This window comes from Phoca vitulina, unplaced genomic scaffold (genome assembly GCF_004348235.1).
Source record: "Phoca vitulina isolate PV1807 unplaced genomic scaffold, GSC_HSeal_1.0 scaffold57, whole genome shotgun sequence".
Lineage (NCBI taxonomy): Eukaryota > Metazoa > Chordata > Mammalia > Carnivora > Phocidae > Phoca > Phoca vitulina.
In genome coordinates this window covers 4,798,252-4,823,420 of record NW_022589760.1, presented here as the reverse complement: position 1 = coordinate 4,823,420, position 25,169 = coordinate 4,798,252, and the positions used below count along the sequence as shown (strand labels likewise).

Here is a 25,169-nt window from a genome sequence, read left to right as displayed (position 1 = left end):
AGCCCCATTTCTGCTGGGTGTTTTTTTCTTCCTGGGTTTGTTTTGTTTTTCTAAACAGAACTGCTGTCTTTGTAAACCATTCAGGATTGTTTTTCAAAAAATATTAAAAATAAAATCATGTGTTTATATAAACAACTATCACTACAAATCTGGCCAATTCAATATATGTCCTTTTATTATTTTCTTCCTTTTCCTAGAAAAAAAGATTAAATATATATAGACATTCTGATTCCTCCTTTATACATCCATTGCTTTTCATGCCCCCCCCATAGGCAAAATTTGTTAAATAGTCAGCAATATAAGAAACTAGAACTCATTTTTTCTAATCAAAAATTAGCAGCTATCTTTCTATTTCTTCTTGTTAAGATCCCACCTATACTTTACAGCCTAATTGGGACAAAGTTTTCCCTGGCCCCCAACTCCTGCACTCAAGGGATTATGGTTTTTCTCTTCTCTGAACTGCCATCATACTTAAACTGTAATAGATGCTATAAGAACCACATATTTTATGTTATAGTTGTTTGTACATTTATCCTTTCTTCTCTAATAACTTATAAGAGTGTCTATTATGGTACTCTGCAGATAGTTTATGCAGTAAAAATTTGTAGGTGGGTGGAAGGAAGGGAAGGAGGGAGGCAGGGAGAAAAGGTTTCCTTTCCTTTCTTTATATTAATGGCAAATTATATTCCCTGTGTGTTAAGCAGTGTAGCAGAAGGTGAATTGAAGGGTCAGTTCCTGATTCATTGCTAAAGATTGGATGATTACTTAATCAATGGACAGTTTTTGAGAAATTGCTATGTGTAATCCACTGTGAAAGACACCTGAGCAGCTCTGTTATCATTTGTGTGGTTTCTATTGGTTTGTTCTTCAGTGTAAGTTTCACATATATGATTTGCTTGGGGATTTTTCTAACTCTTTTCTAACACTATTCATATTTTTATATGTTGTTGTTCCCCATATTTTCCAGATATGTAGGCATCATTATCAGACTTTCAACCTCATAGAAAGAAAATTTGTCTTAAAGCCCAATTGCATGTCCTAGTAAAGAAGCAAACATAATGCATGGCTAAAGTACAAAACCAAGGACATTTAAAAAAAATCTATTCACTAGGTTTGACATTGAGTCCAAAGATAATCAATAGCAAGGTCTATGGCAGTTGAAATACTGAACAATATACTGATTTTTCTTCTGAGCCACATTTTTGTAAAATCCTTTGAAATGCTCAAGTTATCAATTATGTAAATGCTAGTCATTTAAAATCCCAGGAGGTTGGTTATACATGTTATGAAAATATCACGTTTGTGATAGGTAAAAGTAAGCCTTGCATATTTTCCACATTTGTAGCTTAATATGGATTGTTTTTAATGCCTTGAGATAGTATTATTGTACTCAGTGGTTTTACTTTTATCACATATTTCAATCTTTCTAAAGTTGCTATAATTGAGTTTGTTTGATAATGTACCTTTATATTACTACAAGACTTGATAGTTTGCAAAATATGAGGTTCATAATAGAGGTAGAGAATAGAGTTACTACCTGGCAGGGAGGATAAGAAGAAAGTGAAATATAGAAAAGTGATTTAATCTCACTACTGCAATGTTGTAAAATATAATTTGTTTTCCCCCTAGCACAGCAGAGTTTCATGCTGATAACCAGCTACTGAATTAATAAATCCATTGCAACTATTGAGACTTTTCCTTTAATAACATAATGAATGCTGAGCATTAAGAAGAGAAAAAGAAACATATTCTTTGTACAGATGTTACCTCTCCCAGATCTATATCCCTAAGCATAGGAAGAATACCAACATCATACCCTGAGCAATATCAATATGATGATAATTTGTGCATCTCAATTAGAATACTGTATTTTCCACACAAAAACATGCTATTTTCTGGAACAGATTTGCTTATTTTCCAATTGGAAAGACATTTAGGGGTCTATTTTGTTATCATTACATGTGCTTAACTCCAATTACATTTAATGGGAGTTGTGTATCTATAGTCACAGTAGCCTCTGAACTTCTTTAATATTATTGCTTTCCATTACCATTCTCGTTAAAATAGCTTTTCATCTCTTCTCCCAACATGAACTACCACAGTAATCTGGGTTTCTGTTTTCTTTGCATGGATTTATTTGCATGTGATGAAGGATATAGATTATACAACATGATCTGATTCTAGCTTCAAGAACATTATGATGTCATTGAGATTAGAATAGAGCTAGAACTATTTAATTTTTAAGTAGAGGTAATTGATTGGCTTCTAGACATCCATTTTTGCACAGTGACCTATATATACAATTTTATTGGAATAAAGTAAGTTGATATAGTTTAATAGTGTTGGTATCTGGTGGAAGCCAAATTTGTCAAATGTTATAAAATATATGAGAAAATAAGGTTTACAAACTTTGAAGCACTAGACTTTTTGAACAGCCAACAAAACTGTATCCTTAATTCCAATTCAAATTTTTGACAAGGCAAAAATAATGAGAATAAGCATATTAGAAAATCTCTTATAGAATTGATTTTGCTCTTTTCCTTAGTGCTGGCCTGTGCTGTATTTCCAGAAGAAAAGTGGTCAGCTGGTGGAAAAAGTGATCAGAAGACAGTGAAAGAGGCTTGTTAAGTCTTTAAGAAAATGAGAAACCTAAAGAGAACTCTTAAAAACATCATTAGGGACTTTAGAGTCACTTGACTCATTGGCACTCAACAAATAGACATCTGCCTATCCTTACTAAGATAGCATAGTTAGTACCCATTGGGTTTATATTTCAAGCTGTGTTGTTTTCAAGATGTGTGATTATAACATGATGTAGAGTTCCAAAATGTTTCCTAAAAATACATCTTCGAAATGAAAATATAAATTATAGAAGATTATTTCCACCAGATATTAAAATATATTATGAATGAAATCAGAAGGTATTGGCACAAAAATAGTTGGAAAGATGTTTAGGTCAATGGAACAGAAATGTACACTAGTATAGATAATTTAACATGAAAAGAGATATCATGAATCTGTAGAAATTCATGATTATTCAACAAAGGGTTCTGGGACAACCCATTTTCTCTCTGCAAGAAAAGAAAAAAAAAAAGAAAACAAGAAATCAATGTGGAAACTTGCCTGACATTGTACAACAAAATAAAATCTAGATCATTTAAATAGATAAATGTGGAAAAAAACAAACCTTACAAAACAAGAGACAGTTGAATGTTAATCAGATGTCTCTGGCTAGAGAAAGGCTTTCTAAACTTAAAAATAAAGGAACAGATCACAGTGTAAAAGATCAATAGATTTAGCTACATAAAGAATAAAAATGAGTCCCAGTCTGAGATAGTTATATTGGAAGACCCTGAGCTCACCTCCTGCAGAGACATCCTGAATCTACACCTACATATAGAGCAATTCCTCCTGAAGAACTGAAGGCTGACTGAACAACTTATGCACAACAAAAGACAGAGGGACCACATAGAGAATGGCAGGAGAGATGGAGGCATGGTAATCATGAGAACCCCACCCCCGATGCTGCAAACTGCAGTGGGAGGGATAGTACTGAGGGACTGGGAGAGGATTCCTCCACTCTGGGGCACAGAATAAAAGCTGCAGCTTAAAAGGGAAACTAGAATATAAAGGAGCCAGCCCTAGAGCATCTGCCAAATGGCAGGGAAGCTGCTGGAACACCCTCTGGGGTCAGAGGTGCTGGCAAGTGCCATTTACATTTACATTTCCTCTCCACTTTGATAATGCAGACAGAAGCAGGGTCCAGGTACCCTAGCCAGCCTCCCACCTCAGTGAGTCCTGTGCCCCTAGTCCACATCAGCCCCAGCCCCTCAGTGTGGCCCCAGTGAAGCAAATACGGGGACACCGAAGGCCTGCACCCAATTCAGCTCCAGAGGACTTGCCATGACACCCCATGCATGGAGCATCTGAGGACTTCCCAGCCAAGGACCTCCTGCATGGAGTTGCACAAAGACATCCTGCTCTTTGCCCACCTGAGCTCCACCCATTCCACCAGGATACCCCCTGCATGGAGCACCCCAGGACCACCTAGCTCATTCCTGCCTCAGCTACTGCCATCCAGCCAGGGAGCCGCCTGGACAGAACATCGTGGAACCTCCTGGCCCATGCCTGCTTCTGCTCCAGACATCTTGCCAGAGTGCCCTTAAGAGGAATGCCCCAGGAGCCCCAGCCTGCACTTGCTTTGGCTCCAGCTGTCCTGCCAAGATGCCCTCTGTGTAGAGAGCCCTGGGACCCCTAGCCCACTTTAGCTCCAGCCATCCCACTAGGGTGGCCCTGGTGCATAGGCCCCAGGACCCCCAATCGGTGCCTGCTACAGCTCCAGCCAGCCAGCCAAAGCAACCAGGTACACACAGAGATTTCCTACACAAGGCCCTTCCTTTAAGACTAGGATAAATAACTGTTCTATGTAATTCATAGAAACAAGCACAGAAAGTCAAAACAAAATGAGGAGACAGAGGAATATGCTCCAAATGAAAGAACAAGACAAAACTTCAAAAAAATAGCTACATGAACTGGAGATAAGCAGTCTACCTAATAAAGAGTTCAAAGTAATGGTCCTAAAGATGCTCACTGGATTTGAGAGAAGAATGGATGAACTTAGTGAGAATTTCAACAAAGAGATAGAAAATATAAAAAAGAACCAATCAGAGTTGAAGAATATAATAACTGAAATGAAAAATACACTAGAGGGAATGAATAGCTGATTGGAGTATGCAGAAGAAGAGATCAGTGATCTGGAAGACAGGGTAATAGAAAGCACCCAAGCTGAACAGCAAAAACAAAATATAATTTTAAAAAATGAGGACAGGTAGGGCACCTGGGTAGCTCAGTTGGTTAAGCGTCTGCCTTTGGCTCAGGTCATGATCCCAGGGTCCTGGGATCGAGCCCCGCATTGGGCTTCCCGCACAGTGGGGAGCCTGCTTCTCCCTTTCCTGCTCACGCTGCTTGTGCATGCACACACACACACCCACTCTCTCTCTCTGTCAAATAAATAAATAAAATCTTTTAAAAAATAAAATTAAAAATGAGGACAAGTTAAGGGAACTCTGGGACAACATCAGGTATACAATCACATTATATGGGTCCTAGAGGAAGATAAGAGAAAAAAAAGGGGCAGAAAGCTTATTTGAAGAAATAATAGCTGAAAACTTCCCTACCTGGGGAAAGAAACAGACATCCAGGTCCAAAAATCACAGAGAACCCCCAAACAAGATGAACTCAAAGATGTCCACACCAAGACATGTAATAATTAAAACATCAAAAATTAAAGCTAAAGAGAGAATCCTAAAAGCTGTAAGAAAAAGCAACTAGTTATATATAAGGGAAATCCCATATAGCTGATTTTGCAGTAGAAACTCTGTAGGTCAGAAGAGAATGGTACGACATATTCAAAGTGCTGAAAGGTAAAAACCTGCAGCCAGAAATGCTCTACCTGGCAAGGTTATCATTCAGAATTGAAGGAGAGATAGTTTCTCAGACAAACAAAACTGAGAGTTCATCACCACTAAATTGGCTTTACAAGAAATGTTAAAGGGACTTCTTTAAGAGGAAAAGGCCATAATTAGAAGAAAATTATGAAAGGAAAAAATTTCATGAGTAAAAGCAAACAGAGTAAAGGTAGTAGATCAGTCACTTATAAAGCTAGTATAGGCTAAAAGACAAACGTATTAAAATTAATTTTATCAGGGGCACCTGGGGGTTCAGTCATTAAGTGTCTGCCTTCAGCTCAGGTCATGATCCCAGGGTCCTGGGATCAAGCCCCGCATCAGGCTCCCTGCTCCGCGGGAAGCCTGCTTCTCCCTCTCCCACTCCCCCTGCTTGTGTTCCCTCTCTCACTGTCTCTCTCTGTGTCAAATAAATAAAAAAAATAATAAAATCTTTAAAATAAAATCTTTAAAAATAATTTTATCAAAAAATAGTTAAGGGACTCACAAATAAAAAGATATAAAATATGACATATACATAAAACATGGAGGGGGGAGTAAAAATGTAATGCTTTTAGAATGTGTTTGAACTCAAGCAACCAACAACTTAATATAGACTGCTATATACTTAAGATGTTATAAATGAACCTCATGATAACCAAAAACCTATAGTAGGTACAAAAAAAGAGAAAGAGAGAGAGAGAAATCCAAGCATAAGACTACAGAAGGTCATCAATCACAAGGGAAGAGAGCAAGAGAAGAAAGGAACAGGGAAAAAATTCAAAAACAATCAGACAACAGTTAACAAAAGGGCAACAGTACATACCTATCTATAATTACTTTAAATATAAATGATCTAAATGCTCCAATCAAAAGACATAGGGTGAAGGAATGGATACAAAAAAACCCACTTATTTATATGCTACCTACAATAGACTCGCTTCAGACCTAAAGACACATGCAGACTGAAGTGAAGGGATAAAGATCTTTCATTCAAATGAAAGTGAAAAAAATGGGGTATTAATACTTTATCAGACAAAACAGAATTTAAAACAAAGACTGTAAGAAGAGACAAAGATGGACATTACATAATGGTAAAGATCCAACAAGAAGATATAACAATTGTAAATATCAATACATCCAACATAGGAGCACCTAAGTACATAAAGCAACTATTAACAGACATAAAGGGAGAAATTGAAAGTAATACAGTAATAGTAGGGGACTTATTAAACACCCCATTTACATAAATGGATAGATCATCCAGACAGAAAATCAATAAGGGAACAGTAGCTTTGAACAACACATTAGACCAGATGAACTTATCAGATATATACAGAACATTCCATCCAAAAACAGCAGAATACACATTCCTTTCAAGTGTGCATGGAACATTCTCCAGGATACATCACATGTTGGGCCACAAACCAAGTCTCAATAAATTTAAGAATATTCAAATCATATCAAGAGTCTTTTCTGACCACAACGTATAAAACTAGAAGTAGTTACAAGAAAAATACTGGAAAATACCCAAACTCATGGAGGCTAAACAACATGCTACTAAACAACCAGTGGGTCAACCAAGAAATCAAAGAGGAAATAAAAAAAATACATGGGAACAAATGAAAATGAAAACACAACAGTCCAAAATATTTGGGACACACCCAAAGCAATTCTGAGGGAAGCTTACAGCAATACAAACCTACCTCAAAAATAAGAAAAATCTCAAATAAATAATCTAACCTAATACCTAAAGGAAATAGAAAAAGAAGAACAAACAAAACCCAAATTAGTAGAAGGAAGAAAACAATAAAATTAGAGTAGAAATAAATGAAACATAGACTAAAAACTTTTAAATTTATTTATTTATTTTTTTAATTTTATTATGTTATGTTAGTCACCATACAATACATCATTGGTTTTTGATGTGGTGATCCACGATCCATTGTTTTCATATAACACCCAGTGCTCCATGCCGTACATGCCCTCCTTAATACCCATCGCTCGGCTAACCAATCCCCCCACCCCCCTCCCCTCTAAAACCCTGTTTGTTTCTCAGAGTCCATAGTCTCTCATGGTTCATCTCTCCCTCCAATTCCCCCCCCTATTTTTCCCTTCCTTCTCCATGTCCTCCATGCTATTCCTTATGTTCCACAAATAAGTGAAACCATATGATAATTGACTTTCTCTGCTTGATTTATTTCACTTAGCATAATCTCCTCCCATCCCATCCATGTTGATGTAAAAGTTGGGTATTCATCTTTTCTGATGGCTGAGTAATATTCCATTGTATGTATGGACCACATCTTCTTTATCCATTCATCTGTTGAAGGGCATCTCGGCTCTTTCCACAGTTTGGCTATTGCGGACATTGCTGCTATGAACATTGGGGTGCATATGGCCCTTCTTTTCACTACATCTGTGTCTTTGGGGTGAATACCCAGTAATGCAATTGCTGGGTCATAGGGTAGCTCTATTTTTAAAATTTTGAGGAACCTCCACACTGTTTTCCAAAGTGGCTGTACCAACTTGCATTCCCACCAACAGTGTAAGGGGGTTCCCCTTTCTCCACAACCTCTCCAACACTTGTTTCTTTCCCTGTCCATTTTTGCTATTCTAACTGGTGTAAGGTGGTATCTCAATGTGGTTTTGATTTGGCTTTCCCTGATGGCTAATGATGATGAACATTTTTTCATGTGTCTGTTAGCCATTTGTATGTCTTCTTCAGAGAAGTGTCTTTTCATATCTTCTGCCCACTTTTTGACTTGATTATTTGTTTTTTGGGTGTTAAAAAATTTTAAATTTAAAAGATCAATGAAACAAAGAGCTGTTCTTTGAAAAGATAAAAAAGATTGATAAACCCTTAGACAGACACATAAAGAAAAAGATAAAGGCTCAAAATCAGAAATGAAAGAGAAGTGACAACCAACACCATGGAAATAAAAAGGATTATAAGGGACTACTACAAAAAGTTATATGCCAACAAATGGGACAACCTAGAAGAAATGGATAAATGCCTAGAAACATACAATCTTCCAAAACTGAGTGAGGAAGAAGTAGAAAATCTGAACAGACTGATAATGAAAATAAATCATTAATTTTAAAATGTGCAACAAAAAAAGTCCAGGGCCAGATGTCTTCACAGGTGAATTCTCTCAAACATTTTAACAAGAGTTAATACCTATTCTTCTCAAACTATCCCAAAAAATAGAAGAGAAAGGAAAGCTTCCAAATACATTCTTCAAGGCTAGCATTACCCTTATACCAAAACCTGACAAAGACACTGCAAAAAAACTTACAGGCCAATATTCCTGATGACCATAGATTCAAAAGTCCTCAACAAAATATTAGCAAATCAAATTCAACAATATAGTTAAAAAATTATTCTCCACAATCAAGTAGAGTTATCTAGTGATACAACAATGGTTTAATATCCACAAATCAATCAATGTAATATATCATAGTAACAAGAGAAAGAATAAAGACCATATGATTATTTCAAGAGATGCAGAAAAAGCATTTAACAAAATTCAACAACTGTTCATGATAAAAAAATCTAATCTCAACAAAGTAGGTTTAGAGGGAGCATATGTCAACATAATAAAGGCCATATCTGAAAAACGCATAATTAACATCATACCTAATGGTGAAAAACTGAAAGCTTTTCCTCTAATATCAGAAACAAGACAAGGGTGTCCACTCTGGTCACTTATATTCAACAGACTACTGGAAGTCCTAGCTGCAGCAACCATACAAGAAAAAGAAATAAAATGTGTCCAAATTGGTAAGGAATAAGTAAAACTATCATTATTTGCAGATGGCATATTACTATATATATAGACAACTCTAAAGATTCCACCAGAAAACTATGAGATAACAAATAAATTTGGTGAAGTTGCAGGATATAAAATTAATATATAGAAATCTATTGCATTTCTTTTTTTAAGATTTATGTATTTATTTTAGAGAGAGAGCATGACCAGGGGTAGGGGCAGAGGGAGAGAATCTTTAAGCAGACTCCCTGCTGAGCAGTGAGCTCGACTTAGGGCTCAATCTCACGACCCATGAGATCATGACCTGAGCTGAAATTGAGAGTTGGACACTCAACCAACTGGGCTACCCAGGTGCTCTGAAATCTATTGCATTTCTATACACTAATAACAAAGTAGCAGAAAGAGAAATTAAGAAAACAATCCCATTTACAACTGCACCAGAAAGAACACCGAGGAATAAATTTAACCAAGGTGAAAGACCTTTGTACTTTGAAAACTATAAAACATTGATGAAAGAAATTGAAGACAACACAAACAAATGGAAAGATATTCTATGCTCATGGATTGGAAGAACCAGTATTTTTTAAATGTTGATAACTACCTATAGCAATCTACAGATTCAATGTAATCCCTATCAAATAACCAGTGGTATTTTTTTCACAGAACTAGAACAAATAATCCTAAAATTTATATGGAATCACAAAAAACCCCAAATAGCCACAACAATCTTGAGAAAGAAAAATGAAGCTGGAGGTATCACAATTCCAGGTTTCAAACTATACTACAAAGCCATAGTAATCAAAACAGTATGGTACTGGCACAAAAAGAGACACATAGATCAATAGAACAGAATAGAGAGCTCAGAAATATACCTATGCTTATATGGTCAGTTAACCTATGTCAAAGGAGGTAAGAATATGCAATGGGAAAAAGACAGTCTCTTCAAAAAAGGTGTCGGGAAAACTGGTCAACAACATGCAAAAGAATGAAACTGGACCACTGTCTTGCACCATACAAAAATATAAAGTCAAAATTGATTGAAGACCTAAATGTCAGGCCTGAAACCATAAAACCCCTAAAAGAAAAGATAGGCAGTTCTTTTCTTTTTCATTTTTAAAGGCGCCTCCATACGGTCTTCCAAAATGGCTATACCAATTTACATTTCCACCAACAGTGCTAAGGGTTCCCTTTTCTCACATCCTCACCAACACTTGTTATTCCTTGTCTTTCTTTATACTAGCCATTGTGACTGGTGTTAGGTCATAACACATTGTGGTCTTGATTTGCATGTACCATACTGTTCAGTAATTCCACTACTGAGTATTTACATGAGGAAAAAGAAAACACTAATTTGAAAAGATATAAGCCCCTATGTTTATTGCAGCATTATTTACAATACCCAAGATATGGAAGAAACCTAGGTATGCATCACCTGATGAATGGAGAAAGAATATATATATACAGACACACACACAATGGAATAATAGCCATAAAAAGAATGAGAACACACCATTTGTGACAACATAGGTGGACCTATAGAGTATTACACTAAAGTGAAATAAGTCAGAAAGACATATACCATGTGATTTCACTTATATGTGGAATCTACAAAACAAAACAAATGAACAAGAAAAAGCAGAAATAGAAACAAACTCATAAATACAGAGGACAAACTGGTGTTGCCAGAGCAGAGGGGAGTAGGCAGATAGGCAAAAAAGGGGAAGAGTATTAAGAGGTACAAACTTCCAGTTACAAAATAAATAAGTCAGGGGGATGAAAAATACAGCATAGGAAATATAGTCAATAATATTGTAGTAACATTGTATGGTGATAGATGATAACTACACTTATCATGGTGAGCATTGCATAGTGTATAGAATTGTCAAATCATTGTGTTTTATACCTCAAACATTTAACATTGTATGTCAACTATAATTCAGTAATAAAAATAAAAAATATAGAGTATAATGGGAAAAAAAAGAAACCATATGTTCCTAAAAACCCACAACACAAACTAAATAGGTAATCAACAAACTAAGAAAATAGTTCTAACAAATATTTAAATTGGTTACTATCTTTAATATGTAGATTCCAAAATAAAAACAAAAGCAAAACCTAAGACCCCAGTAGATTAATGGCCAAGGGGCCTGGCCAGCATTTAAAGGAAGATATATAGAGGGCGCCTGGGTGGCTCAGTTGGTTAAGCGACTGCCTTCGGCTCAGGTCATGATCCCGGAGTCCCTGGATCGAGTCCCGCATCGGGCTCCCTGCTCGGCAGGGAGTCTGCTTCTCTCTCTGACCCTCCCCCCTCTCATGCTCTCTCTCTCATTCTCTCTCTCTCAAATAAATAAATAAAATCTTAAAAAAAAAAAAAAAATAAAGGAAGATATATAGATAATAACATATAGAAAATTCCACTTTACAAGGATTTGAAGAAATACAAAAGGAGTAAATCAGATACCATTAATCACTTTTCATATTACACATTTTAAAAAGGTTAATACCCAACAATGTGATAACACAAATTAATGTACTTACTGCCAGTTGGATTTAAATTAATACAACTACTCTGGAATTCAATTTGGACTTAATTTTGCACACTTAACAAACCCACTTCCATACATGGTATATATAAAGATATAAGGATGTTCATGGTGAGGCTTTTATAATAGAAAAAAATGGGAACAACTTAAATATCTAGCAGTAGAGAAATGGTTAACCAAATCGTGGTATATTTATATAAAATAAAAAGATTATGTGACCATTAAAAATCATGTTTTCAATATCATGTTTCAGGAGGTTAATGACATGGAAAATTTCTACAATAAAATGTTAAATGAAAATATAGAATACCAAATTGCACATATAGTTTAAGTTCAAAATATATATGTATCTTGGGGTGCCTGCATGGCTCAATTGGTTAAGTGTCCGACTTTTGGTTTCTGCTCAGGTCATGATCTCAGGGTCATGAAATCAAGCTCAGGGTCAAGAGATCAAGCCCCGCGTTGGGCTCCCCACTGGGCATGGAGCCTGCTTAAAATTCTCTGTCTCCCTCTCCCTCTGCCCCTCCCCACTACTCGCATGTGTGTGCTCTATCTCTTTAAAGAAAATATGTATTTTAAAGACACTATCACTATTCTGATAAGAGTGAAGAGAACAAACCTGGTCAACTAATGGATCAGTTGGCTGTCTTCCACCAAGAGATTAGGCCCAAGCCTAATTCAGCTGCTACCTTACAGTCAATTCTAGTGAATGAGAAACTTTATCAATTTAGGATTCCCAAAATCAGAGAGAAAAACATAAACCAAACAGCTTTGGAATCATGGGACATAAGGGGAAAAATGTAAGTTTATATGAGACAATTTTAGTATTACAGTCTAAGATAAATTATCTTCTTTCATTAGTATTTGGAAAGCAAACATCTACTCAGTAGACATTTCCTGAAGCATCTTTAGTTTTCTTGGTTTTCTTAGCCTAAGCTGCATAAACCCAGTCCTCTGCTCTATTTGTTGGAAATAATGCCTACCCATTGATGGTCAATCTACACACCATTAATTTTGAAGGGCTTTGGAGAAAACAAAGTTCACCATAAATCACAGAGGTTTTCTTTTACTTTGTTTACTCGCATTAAAATTGGATATTTAGTAATACAATATACAGTATATACCAAACACATTTATTTTATGTTATCCTGCTGGGAGGGGAAAGTGCATCATGTTAGGTTAACATTGATACATCTACATTGCCTATGAATACCAGGAAGGAAACTGTTCTTCCATAGACAACAGATAGACTCCTAATCTGAGGGGAAATGAATAATGAACATGGCCTTTATCACAGTTTTTCAATCTCAACTTGTCCTACTCATGAAATATACAGGATATATCCTTGTACCTTTGGCATACACTCACTTTGGTGAAGGATTAATTGTACATTTTCAGGTTACATACTATAGGCTTGAGTACTTTAGTCTGTCTCACATTGTGTTTGGTTAAGCTTTATCTATAATATGCTTATTCCTCAGTTATTTCACTTGACAGAGTTTTCAGTAAGAAGAACATTAGTGATGTAAATTTAGCTATTGGTGTGAAACTTTGGAACATTCAGGTATTTCTTGGGTGATGTGCTTTGTACATAGTTGCTGAATAAATGATTGCATGAATGAATTCTAGATCAATACAGTAATGGGTTTAATCCATTTACTGTAGGATTCAGTAGGGAAGGTTTTGAGATGAATGTCAAATATATTTATATTCAGAAAAAGCATAAAGATTATTGCTGTTATGACAGTGGAGAAACCTTGACATTGGTTTTAACTGGTAACCTGATACCCAGAATGTGCAGAAGCATGTTAAAGCTGGGCCATGTATTCATATTCTCTTTTCATGACAGATTGGAATATTGTTTTAGTTTTGATCATGCTTCCTCCATAGAATGCACATTTTTATATAACTGTGTCCCTCTCCAGCTTCACGTTATGACCAGGACACTCTCTGTAATATCAGAATCTTTTCACCTTCACATGGGGCATATTTCAAAGACAAGCCTTTGATGATCAAAGAGAATACCCAGCTATGGTGGATTTGGAAGTTACATCTTGGGACTGACATTTCAGGTTTTAATGCTGCATTAATTGTTGGTTTTTACAAACAATAGAATTTCTTAATGAATTCTTAGATCATGAGGATATATTAGACACTGTAGGCTTTCTTATTCACTATCATATGTTACCTCATACATTAAGAAAATGAAAGCAGAGAAAGATTATGACAAATCATGTTCTCCCCATCCTCTAATAAAATGTGTTTTCCGGTATCTCATATCCCCATCAAGTATACAAACATAGACAGATGCCTCCCCCCCTTCTTCCTTTCTTTGGTTTCCAAAAAGTCAACAGGCAAATTGGAAAGGAAAGCCACTATTTGTTAACAAAGCCCTCACATGATCTCAGGTGAGTACATATGTTTTAAACTATTGACTTTTTGGAGGAGAGGCTCCTATTTTTGCCATCTAAAGTATTCTAGTATCAGTAGTGTTGGAGAATAAGACTAGTTATAGAAGTGAATTTGGGGACACCTGGGTGGCTCAGTCAGTTAAGCATCTGCCCTTGGCTCAGGTCATGATCCCAGGGTCCTGGAATCGAGCCCCACGTTGGGCTCCCTGCTCAGTGGGGAGCCTGCTTCTCAACCTCCCTCTCTGCCCAGCGGGCCCCATCCCCGCTCGTGCTCTCTCGTGTGCTCTCTTTCACATGTGCTCTCTCTCTCTCAAATAAATAAAACCTTTAAAAAAGTGAATTTGGTTCAGTCTGGGTCTCCTACAACTCTCAAATCGTCACATGGGCATCCACTTCCTCCACCTACATCTCCAAATAGGAAATACAGTCCCTCTCAAATCACCCAAATTAATCACCTCTGACAGCAATAATATGTAACATTTGCTTTCTCCTAAATTTGATATCAATTAGTGCCCTTACCTTATGAGGGCCATGCCAGATTTTTACCCGTTAGTATTTAATACTATAATTATAGAATTTTTATTTCAAAAAATTCACTGATTCTTAGTCTTTGCCTCAAAGAAGACATGCATTTGAGCATGAAAAGTTTTCATCATTAGATTGCAAGCTACTAAGAGTCTGAAAAAAGATGAATATAGATATTCATGTCATATACATTTATAAACATGTTATCTTCTAAATTTCACTTTCTGCTTGATCCGTACAAATCTAGAGTATATTTTGCACCTAAAATAGTTTTAATATAAATGCAGAAAATTATAATTTGATCACAAAATCCAGATTAGTCATTGTTGCCATTGTTGCCATTGTTTCTAATGGCATTTTTTCCCCATAAATAAGGTTGTACATTGACATTTCAAAAGTACGTGGTAACTTTTTCAGAATTGCTTCCTCTTATCTCATTAACATAGGGATCAGTTCGGTACCAAAAATATATAAAGAGAGAGAAGGGAGAGAGGGAGGAAATGTAGAATCATTCTCTCTTGTGCATGTCAAGAGCTAGATTTGGGCCCTGAGCCAGTGTTTATCCTGTCTTCCAAAAGCTTCAATGTCCTTTCCTCAGTTCATTTTCACCTGAAAGTTTATTTTCTCATACCAAATGCTACCAATAAGTGAATCCTGATACCACATCATTTAATGCTATGAGTCTGGGTTTTTTTAATGTGGTACTTGTCTTAAATCTAGTGGGCTGTGAGTGATGGTATGGGAAGCCAGTGGCATTCCTGAGCGCAATGCCAGTTGACCTTAGTGTGTAGGACCACCAAGGCACAAGCCCTTTTTTGAGCTGAGACAATCCTCTGAGAATGGTACCATCATTCTTATATTTGGTGGCTTTTAACACTGAATGTTTAAATACTAGCAAATCATTGGTAACCATTATATTATAATCTCATTTTAAATGTTTTCTAAGTCCCAAACCAATCTGTATGCAAACTAGTGACATCTAAGTAATAAGCCCTTTATCTAGGAATGTTATCTTCACATTTTTGCTGAATTGTGATCTAGATCACAAACTAATGACTTTTTTAAATGGTATCTTTAAAAGAATACCCAAATAATCCTTCACTCAGATATATCTCTGAATAGAGAAAATGCCTTTCTTTCTCACCTCTCAGTGATACTATTGCATTTTTAAGGCACTTTAAGCTTATGGCTGGTTGGCTCAATGCAGTCATATGTGATGTTAACAAGACCAAGGTCATAGAAGCCAGTTAGTTTTGTTCTGTGAACTGACCACAGACTACCAGGAATCAGTCCAGAGACACTAGCACAGAGCAGAAAGGTACCACAGCGAACCTCAGCACTTCTCATAGTCCATCCTCCCCTCCCCATGGGACAGGCAGGATGTGTTCTTTGGGCATCATCATTTCAGGGAGGATATGGTTAGTAGCTTGGGAGGCCCCAACATCTACCTCTGAACAAAGCAGTCCTGATACTTAGGCATTAACTTTGCATTATAATCCCCCATCATACTACTGGTTTGCTGTTTAACTTTCATCACTAAAGCAGAAATAATAGGGTAGAATGAAATGGACTTACCTCCCAGGGATGTTGAGTGAATTAGCAAATTAACAGGTGTTAAGCGTTAGCATTTATGTAAGTGCTGGTGGTTGTCATTATTTTGAGGGACCTAGTCTCATTTTAAATAGAGAATCTAAGTATATTATGCTTTTGTCAGAAAGGGATTTTCATCCGCATCAATTGCATTTAAGCTGAGCATAAAACAGAGGTGATAATAACAAAGTAGTGATCATCACAATGCAGAGCTGTAAACCTTTTCTCTATTAAAGCTAAAACTCTTTTGAGCAACCATCAATGCTTTTAAACTTTGCTTTCCAAGCTTTGTGCCAACAGTTACCTCTACAGTGATTATTCTTCCTCTGAGGGGAATAGGACCTATTCATTATTCATTCCCATAATGACTTATATAATGTGTTGAATATGTTTACATCATACAGTCAGGCAAAGATTCAGTAGCTTGTTTGATTGGCACATATTGCCATCATTGTTAAAAAAAATAAAAATTCTTTTCTGCTCTGCCTACCCTGGTGTCCTCTAGAGGTAGCCCATATACAGATTGTGAAAACTCATGGGGGAAAAAAAAAGAAAAAGAAAACTCACGGGGAATTGAAAATTGAAGTGCTTTCCAACAAAGGGCTCTGTACATAGATCCTTTCAATCTGACATCTTTACCAAGGAATTTTGTTGTCACCTGCAATTTCCAAGGGGACTGTGCTTGAGAAAATTCTTCCATTTCTTTCATCACTCTGATTTCACTTACCAAGAAAAGTTATTTATTGCTGATTGCAGGACTCTTGAACTCAGCCTGGGAGCTGCAGCATGAACTCCTCAGATCTGGGCTCCTTGTTACTTATTTACATATTCATTTGAAGTGATTTTCAGGACTATTCGAAAACCTCTCTTGACCTGACATTGTGTAATAGCCAAGATCTAAAGCTCACGTGTTTTTGGTTCTTTTTCTCTTTGTCTTACAGATAACAGACGAGTACCTTTGGAAAGGTCACGCTCTCGCCACAATGGAGCTATCTCATCTAAGTGAATCCTGATGCCAAAGAATATGAAAATATTTAAGTAAAAGAAATCATATATTTTGAGAAGAACAAAATATCCACTCAAGGGATAGAGAGGAAATAAATGCATTTCTGCAAGGATCAAGCTAAGCTGGGTGAAATAGCATGTATTTTTACAGCTATTGCAAGATGCTTTCACAATTATACAAACACAATTACAAGGATTTTAAAACATGTGTTCCATTTTAGTGTAAAGATGTGTATTGTTATTGTGTGTGACCTGATGGTAATGATGAAAAGTATAAGAAATTCAAAAACATTCAGTCTGTCAAAAAATTACAATGTTAATCAAATTGCAGGTCACGCCCCCCCAAAAAAAAGGAAAAGAAAGGAAATAGAAAGAATTATTCAATGTCTGCTTCCGATTCCTGTTACATAGAAAAAGAAAAGGCCAATGAAAATGTGTGTATTAATGATTTGGAGAGGTACTCTGCAAGAGAATCCATTTTGGAAGCTAAAAAAAAAAGTACTGCTTCAACCCCATGAATTTATTTAGAATCTTATCTCAAGTGAAAGCTGATGGATTCATCTGCTTTGGCTGAAATTAAACTTATCATTAATCTAGAGTTTCAGCATGATGTTGCAGGCACTTATCATTGCTAAAAATAAACTAGAGTTTAACAGAAGCAGTTAGAGAAAGTGATTTAAACTTTATTTAAAGAGGTATTTTCTAATTATGCACATATATCTACTTTATACAAATACTTCATATGACTATTTTTTGAGAAAAACCTCACATTTTAATGTTTATTCTGGGATGAACCTGAAAATTCTATTACCTTTATTAAGATTTTTTAAAGGTAAATATTGATTCCTATTCTCTGTGGTTTATTTCTTCTATTGCTTCTTTCTCCCATGACCCCCATGAAAGTAGGGAATAGAGTTTCTAAAAGACCTGAGAGGAAAAAGATTTCTCTCTGCAGGCAGCAGAAAACTGTCTGAAAGGTCAACTGTTTTATCTGCCTCTCTTCTCCCCTTTCTAATTCTGCCTTGGTGGTCTGAAGAAGAAAAAAATTATATGTATGTATGTGTATATATGTGTATATGTTTATATCTCCTACTACAATAATTCCACATCCCAGTGACTAAGTGAACTTCTCAGTGATCATCATACTTACTTACCTTATATTAATAAATTAAAATGATGCTGCCAAAACAACCCTAGGAGAAAAAACATGTTCTACATATTTCTTAAATAGATGAAGGCATAGAAGTTATACTTAACTTGTCTATTACTTTAAAATATGCATTGAAATAATGTGGTATAACTTCTCTGGAGTGTAATTTTAAAACTAATCCATGCAGATGATTGTCATTACTGTAAAAAATTTCTTATATGTATATTTCTTATATAGAAGATCCTATTTCTACTTCTCCAAAGCACACTATAGACGTTCAGAAAGAACAAACAACTGGCTTGGCAGGTCACCATTTGAAATAATGTAAACAAGTGACCAATAATTCAGTCTCCTTTATATAGATGTATAATGATTCAAACTGCTACCTTTTCCTCCAGTGCATTCTTACTTGGGTATGATATTTAAAAAAAATCTCTGAAGCTGCTACAATAGAGAAATCAAAAAGACTAACAGTATCTGAGATTTTATGGTTTTATCCTATCTTAAGACACACACATATGCATACACAAACAAGTTTGAGGGACATATCAATTTCATACACTTTTTCTTAACAACAACAACAAAGATATACAAATTTATGTAAATAATTAATGTGTGTATTTTTGACTTCACAAAATCTTTTCTGAAATCTTCATGGCATGGCCTGAGTCTTTTGGTAGCCTTTCAGGCTGTAGGAAAATGATATTTTGAAATATTAATCCTGACTAAAATTTAGGGGCATTTGCCATGCCGTATTATGAAGATGGTCAGAAAAAAAAAAAAAGATGGTCAGGATAGAAATACTGATGATACACAGTATTCACCTCTTCGAAACGTGAACTTGCCTTATTTTTAAGTTTGTGAAAAAAAATGAATGAAATACTATTATTGATAAATTATATATTTGTATTTAGAGAAATGCCACATGGTTTTCACAAACAGTATGGAACCTTTCAGGGTCTTTCATGAAGTTCCAATAATTGAGTTAAAGGTTTTGCTTCCCAGATTTATAATGGTCCTGCTTTAGCCATTTGCAGTTTTGTTTGAGATTGAAAATTATCACCAGAAAAAGTACATAGTAACATTTTTAGTGTAGAACCAAATTACACTAAAGTCTTTTGTTAGGTTTATTACTGCCACAGTGAGAAGCACCATTTTATGCAAATTTTCTTCAAAATGATTTTTAAAAATACAAAATCCTTAGAATGTTTAGTAGTTGCATTAGTTTCCTTTGGCTGCTGTAACAAAGTACCACAAACTTGGCTTAACACATCAGAAATGTATTCTTTCATGGTCCCTGTGGCAAAATGTCCAAAATGAAGGGCTCTGCTCCCTCCAAAGTCTCTAGAGGAAAATCTTCCCTTGCCTCTTCCAGCATGTAGTGGCTATTGGCCTTCCTTGGGTTATGGCTACATCTGTCTCTGCTCCATCTTCACATCACTCTCTCCTCTGTGTATCTAATCTTCCTATGCCTCTCTTATAAGATCCTTTTTCCTAATAAGGTTCCATTCACAGGTTCTGGGAGTTAGGATGTGGACATACCTTTTTGGAGGCACCCCCCCCCAGCCCACTACAGTCTGCCCTCTGGCCCCCAAAATTTATATATGTCCCATGTGCAAAATATATTTACCCCATCTCAACATTCCCAAAAGTCTCAACCCATTACAGCATCAACTCTAAATCTAAAATCTCATCCAAACATCATCAGTTCAGTAGTCCCAAATCCCATCATCTAGATCATCTAAATCAGGTATAGATGAAAATCCTGGGGCAAAATTCCTCTCCAAATGTGAATAAATGAAGCAAAACAAGTTATCTGCTTCCAAAACACAATGGTGGAACAGGCATAGGGCAAGAGTTATAGACATTGCTATTTCAAACCAGGGAAAATGGAAAATAGAAAGAAGTCACATGGCCTGATGACTTTCAAAATTCAGCCAGGCAAAATCCCCCTAGGTTTCTTGGCCTGACAATCCTCCTTGTTTCAGGACCCCACCCTTTAGGCCTGCAGTTCTGGCCTCTTGGCCCATGGATCAAGTCTGTCTCTGTGCCCATGGTTTGCACTTCTGCCTCTGCTCCCCTGCTTGGGCCTCTGCCTCTGTACCTGCAGTTCTGCTCTAAGAATGACCCTTTATATTGAAGGGTAGCACATGTTTGCAGCTTTATCATCCTGTTTCTTGCCTGTAAAACTTTGGTAGTCTGACGACTTTCTCTCATTTTGTCCTGTCTCGATCCTTTTCAGGCCAAGCTAGAACTGTTTCTCAAAAACTTTGTGGGCCTCCCATGCATGTCAAATTGATTCAATATTGAGATAAGAGTCCTCACAGATCTTTGCTGGATAATGCCATCTCTATTCTTGGCTTCTGTTGAGATGATCGAGTGGATCCGTGAGTCAATGCCTAATCTCTTCAACACAAGCCAGAGGTTGGCTTTATCTCCAGAGCACACTATCCTAATAGTGCATCAGCTAATTTTAGCATCTTTTGGAATCTGAACAGGTTCAAAATTTCCTGAATTACCAAGTGCTGGTTCCTTTCTGCATAACAATTATTTCCTCAATTTACCTCTTTCTTCTTGTATTTTACTGTAAGCTCAAGAAGAAAATGGGCCCTACCTCCAACACTTTGCTTGGAAATCTCAGCTATTAAATATCCAAGTTCATCACTTACAAATTCTACTTTCCATACAACTGTTGGAAACAATTCAGATAAGCTCTTTGCCACTATATAACAAGGATCACCTTCCTTCTAGTTTCCAATAAAATGTTCCTCAGTTCCTTCTGAGCTCACCAGAAGCACCTTTAACATTCATATTTCTAATAGCAGTGTATGTTTTTTCTATCAAATGCCTCACAGTTCTTCCAGCCGGTACCCATTATCCACTCCAAAGCCACTTCCACATTTTTGGTTATTCATTATAGGAGTACCTTACTTCCTGTTTCCAAAATCTGTATTAGGTTCCTGTGGCTGCTGTAATAACAATACACAAAACATGGTAGCTTAACACAACAGAAATTTAAATTGAGTCCTAAATTGAGGTCTTGGCAGGTCTGTACTCCCTCTGGAAGCCCCAGAAGAAAACCTGGTCCTAGTCTCTTCAGTTTCTTGTGACTGTCATTCCTTCCTTGGCTTGTGGCCATATCTCTCTCTGCTCTGTTTTTACATTACTTTTCCTTCTGTATATCTAATCTACCTCTGCCTCTCTCTTATAAGAACACTTGTGGCATTTAGGACCCACCTGGTTTATCCATAAAAATCTCCTCATCTCAGTATTCCTAACTGAATTACATCTGTGAAGACCCTTTTTCCAAATAATGTAACGTCACAGGTTCCAAGAATTAGAACATGGGCATATTTGGGGGAAGCCATTATTTAGCTCACTACACTAGTCATTGCACATAAATATACTTTTCACTTTTTAAAATGTGTTCTTGGTGCTTAAGCCAAACTCAAGGTTTCCTCTAAAAAGCTATTGTTTGTACAGGCTATGCATGCTTTGATGTTAAATAGCTGAACAGGCTATTCCAAAATTTGGTTGATACTTTTGCTACTATGGCCAGTGCTTAGCTTGAAAAAATAATTGGTTCCAACTCTGAGCTCTGGTGTTTACCTTCTGCCCCTTTTATGGAGTCTTTGACCAAATGTCTTCCGTGATTTATAGTGCAGGCATAAAACTACCTCTGATACAGAAGGGTTCTTTACAAGCTGACTTTAGATATTGTGAATCCCTCAGCTGAAGGGAGAGGTGACAGCAAAGCCTGCGTTGAATGGGTATTGAGGGAGACTGTGCCCATACAAGACACCCAGAAGAAGTATTTCAGTAGCACTAGAACTGTGGATTCATGCTCTCATTTTGCTTCAGATTAACCACCTGTCTCTTCACAGGACCAAGAATGACTTGCAATCTATATGTAATGCATACTCACTTATTAAATAAAGTTAAGATAATACATTAAATGTTGTCTGCCTATGATAATATTAAGGATGAGTGAAAAGGCGTAAACTGAAGTATAAAGACAGGATATAAGAACATTTTAGAAGGAGAAGGTTCAACTGAACAGAAGTACAAGAGTGTTCCTGGTTTGTTTGTTTTTTTAAGATTTTATTTATTTGAGAGAGAACATGAGCAGGGGGTAGGGGCAGAGGGAGAGGGAGAAGCAGACTCCCCGCTGAGCAGGGAGCCAGACGCGGGACCCGATCCCAGGACCCTGAGACCACAACCCAAGCTGCAGGCAGACGCTTAACTGACTGAGCCACCCAGGTGCCCCTACAAGAGTGTTTCTTTAAGGACCTGGTCAGGAGGAAATCATGGAATATATTCAGACACACATACCTGTGGGAATCATAAGATTTTCTTTAAGTATTCTTTAACACTTCCTGCCAGTGTAGTGTAGAAATGTTTGCACAACTTAAGAGTCCAGAAAAGTCAGAAGGGTGATGTATATCTTCCAGGGAAACTCTTGATACAGAAAAGAGTTGTTTTTTGGTTTCGGATTTTTTTTTTTTTTTTTTTTTTTTTAGTCTTGATTATAGAATGAAAGCAAATGGACTTCAACTGCTCAGAGGGGTAAAAATCTGGAATGAGTAATAAAGCATTGTATATAATTATTCTCTGGAGGGCTTTCAAAAGAATCTCTCATCATGGGTGGGTTGACTTGAAGATGGAGGGTTAGACAAGGTAATAACCAGATCTATAAATTATATGATCCAAAGTACCTGACAAGACAATTGTTTCCCATGGAATTTTGGGTTGCTCTAGGAATCAAATACATTAGCTTTTTTCTTTTCTCCCCCAGAGGCAAATTCCTTAGTACGGAGTCTGAAAACCTTAGTATCCCCAACTAGGGGAATTTGAGCTTAATGCCAAGAACTCAAAGGAAAGTGGAAATCTGGAAATTGATATATATGCAATGCATGTAACATGGCATATAGTTTTGATTTAAATTAAAAGGAAATGTATAGCCAAAGATCCCATGTAAAGACTGAATTTATTTAGATGTCGAGAGTCCCAAATAAAATATTATTATAGTTAATAAGCATTGTAGGAGAAAACAACTTGCAAATTCATGAATTATGTGAATCATGACTTTCTAGTTTTTGGAGATTAGCCAGAATTCAATCTCAAGCCATGATGACCATATATCTTGGCTAATAGGAGGTTCAGCCAATATTTTCACCTATATTTTGGCTAATTGAAGTCCAGACAGTATTTTCACCTTTTGATGTTTATGAGCAAAGCAGAAGAGCTCTTATCATATTATTAGAAATAATAATAAACCCTTAACTTCTCTGATTTGCTAAAGCCTCGTGTGTGGCTATTCTAATCATTGAGTGCCCATTCAGTGAACATTGCTTTTTTAGGGCACAATTACGAATTAAACATAGCTCCTGCCTTGAGTCTCACAGTCTAGTGGGAGATGAGACATGTACAAAAAGAATAGTAATCCAAGGTGGAAGAAAGTGATCAATGTCATAAGAATGGGATAGATAGGGCCTATGGGAGTTAAGGAAAAAAACAAATCAGTTTTAGAGAGATGAGGTATAGGTATTGAGGTGGGAAGCAGGTATCAGTATAGACTTTTTGGCACAGTGATATTTCAACTGAAATTTAAAGGGTAAGTAGGTTTGGATACACGAAACTTATTTAGTCAGGGTTTTTTTTAAAGATTTTATTTATTGACAGAGACAGTGAGACAGGGAACATAAGCAGGGGGGAGCTGGACAGGGAGAAGCAGGCTCCCCACTGAACAGGGAGCCTGACATGGGGCTCAATCCCAGGACGCTGGGACCACAACCCGAGCCAAAGGCAGACGCCTAACGACTGAGCCACCCAGGCGCCCCTATTTAGTCAGTTTTTAATGAGCACCTATCATGTATTAACCACAATGCTAGACTCTGAGAACATAACAGTGAACCAAATAGATGTGGTCCCTATTCTCATGAAGCTTAGGGTTTTTCTGAGAGGAGTGAGGGAAGGCATGAGCAAAAGTACGAACTTTGATATGCATACACAGGGAATATTGAATAATTAAGTTTGACTAGAGTGTAAGGTCCATGAAAGGCAGCAGTGGTTGTGTATTTGGGGCTTGATTTTATAAATGGTAGGCTAATACTGAGGTATTTTGAGGAAAGCAATGATAATGTGGCACTTAAGGAAGATGATGCTGGAAGCTCTGTGTAGGACAGAGGGAGAGGTCACAGAAGGCCAACTTCGTTGGAGGCTATTGCAATACTTTTGATAAATAATGAGGGCCTAAGCTAAGGTAGCATCAGTGGGACAGATCCAAGAGGCATCTAAAGAACTGGCAATTGATTAGATGTTGAGGGTATGAGGAAAGGAAGAATACAAACCTGACACTGAGGTTTTAGACCTGAGTGACTGATGGGCTACTTTCAACCAAAAAATTTAACACAAGAATAGCTCATCTTTGCAATGATACCATGGATATGCACAGCTGCTGCTCTGACACTTGATACAGTCCTATTATCTGTACTGTTGAATGGCTCACACAAGCCTTATATACAAGTAGCATCAAGTCATAAAGACAGAGCAGGCAGGAGAACATGATTCTGAACAGGAACTTATTCAGTGATATTATAGTGATTATGGTAAGAAGGGCAAAGGTAGGCTCTCCATGTTGTGTTATTTTTCTTTCCTTCTTTTTCCCTTTCCTATTTTTCTCTCTTTTCTTTTTAATAATTAATACTGAAAAGCACTGAATGGCTGTT

At 36.7% G+C, this 25,169-nt stretch overlaps 1 protein-coding gene across 3 annotated transcripts in view; it reads left to right on the top strand.

Annotated features, from left to right (window-relative positions):
- The window catches only part of DIAPH2 (diaphanous related formin 2), a 951,942-nt gene extending 929,395 nt beyond the window's left edge, over positions 1–22,547 (top strand). For all 3 annotated transcript variants that reach the window (XM_032390097.1, XM_032390096.1, XM_032390094.1), the window contains one exon: positions 17,228–22,547. In XM_032390097.1, coding sequence (XP_032245988.1) covers positions 17,228–17,292 — 65 coding nt within the window. In that variant the 3' untranslated portion in view covers positions 17,293–22,547. The remainder of the gene's footprint in view (positions 1–17,227) is intronic.
- The last annotated feature ends 2,622 nt before the right edge of the window (positions 22,548–25,169 follow it).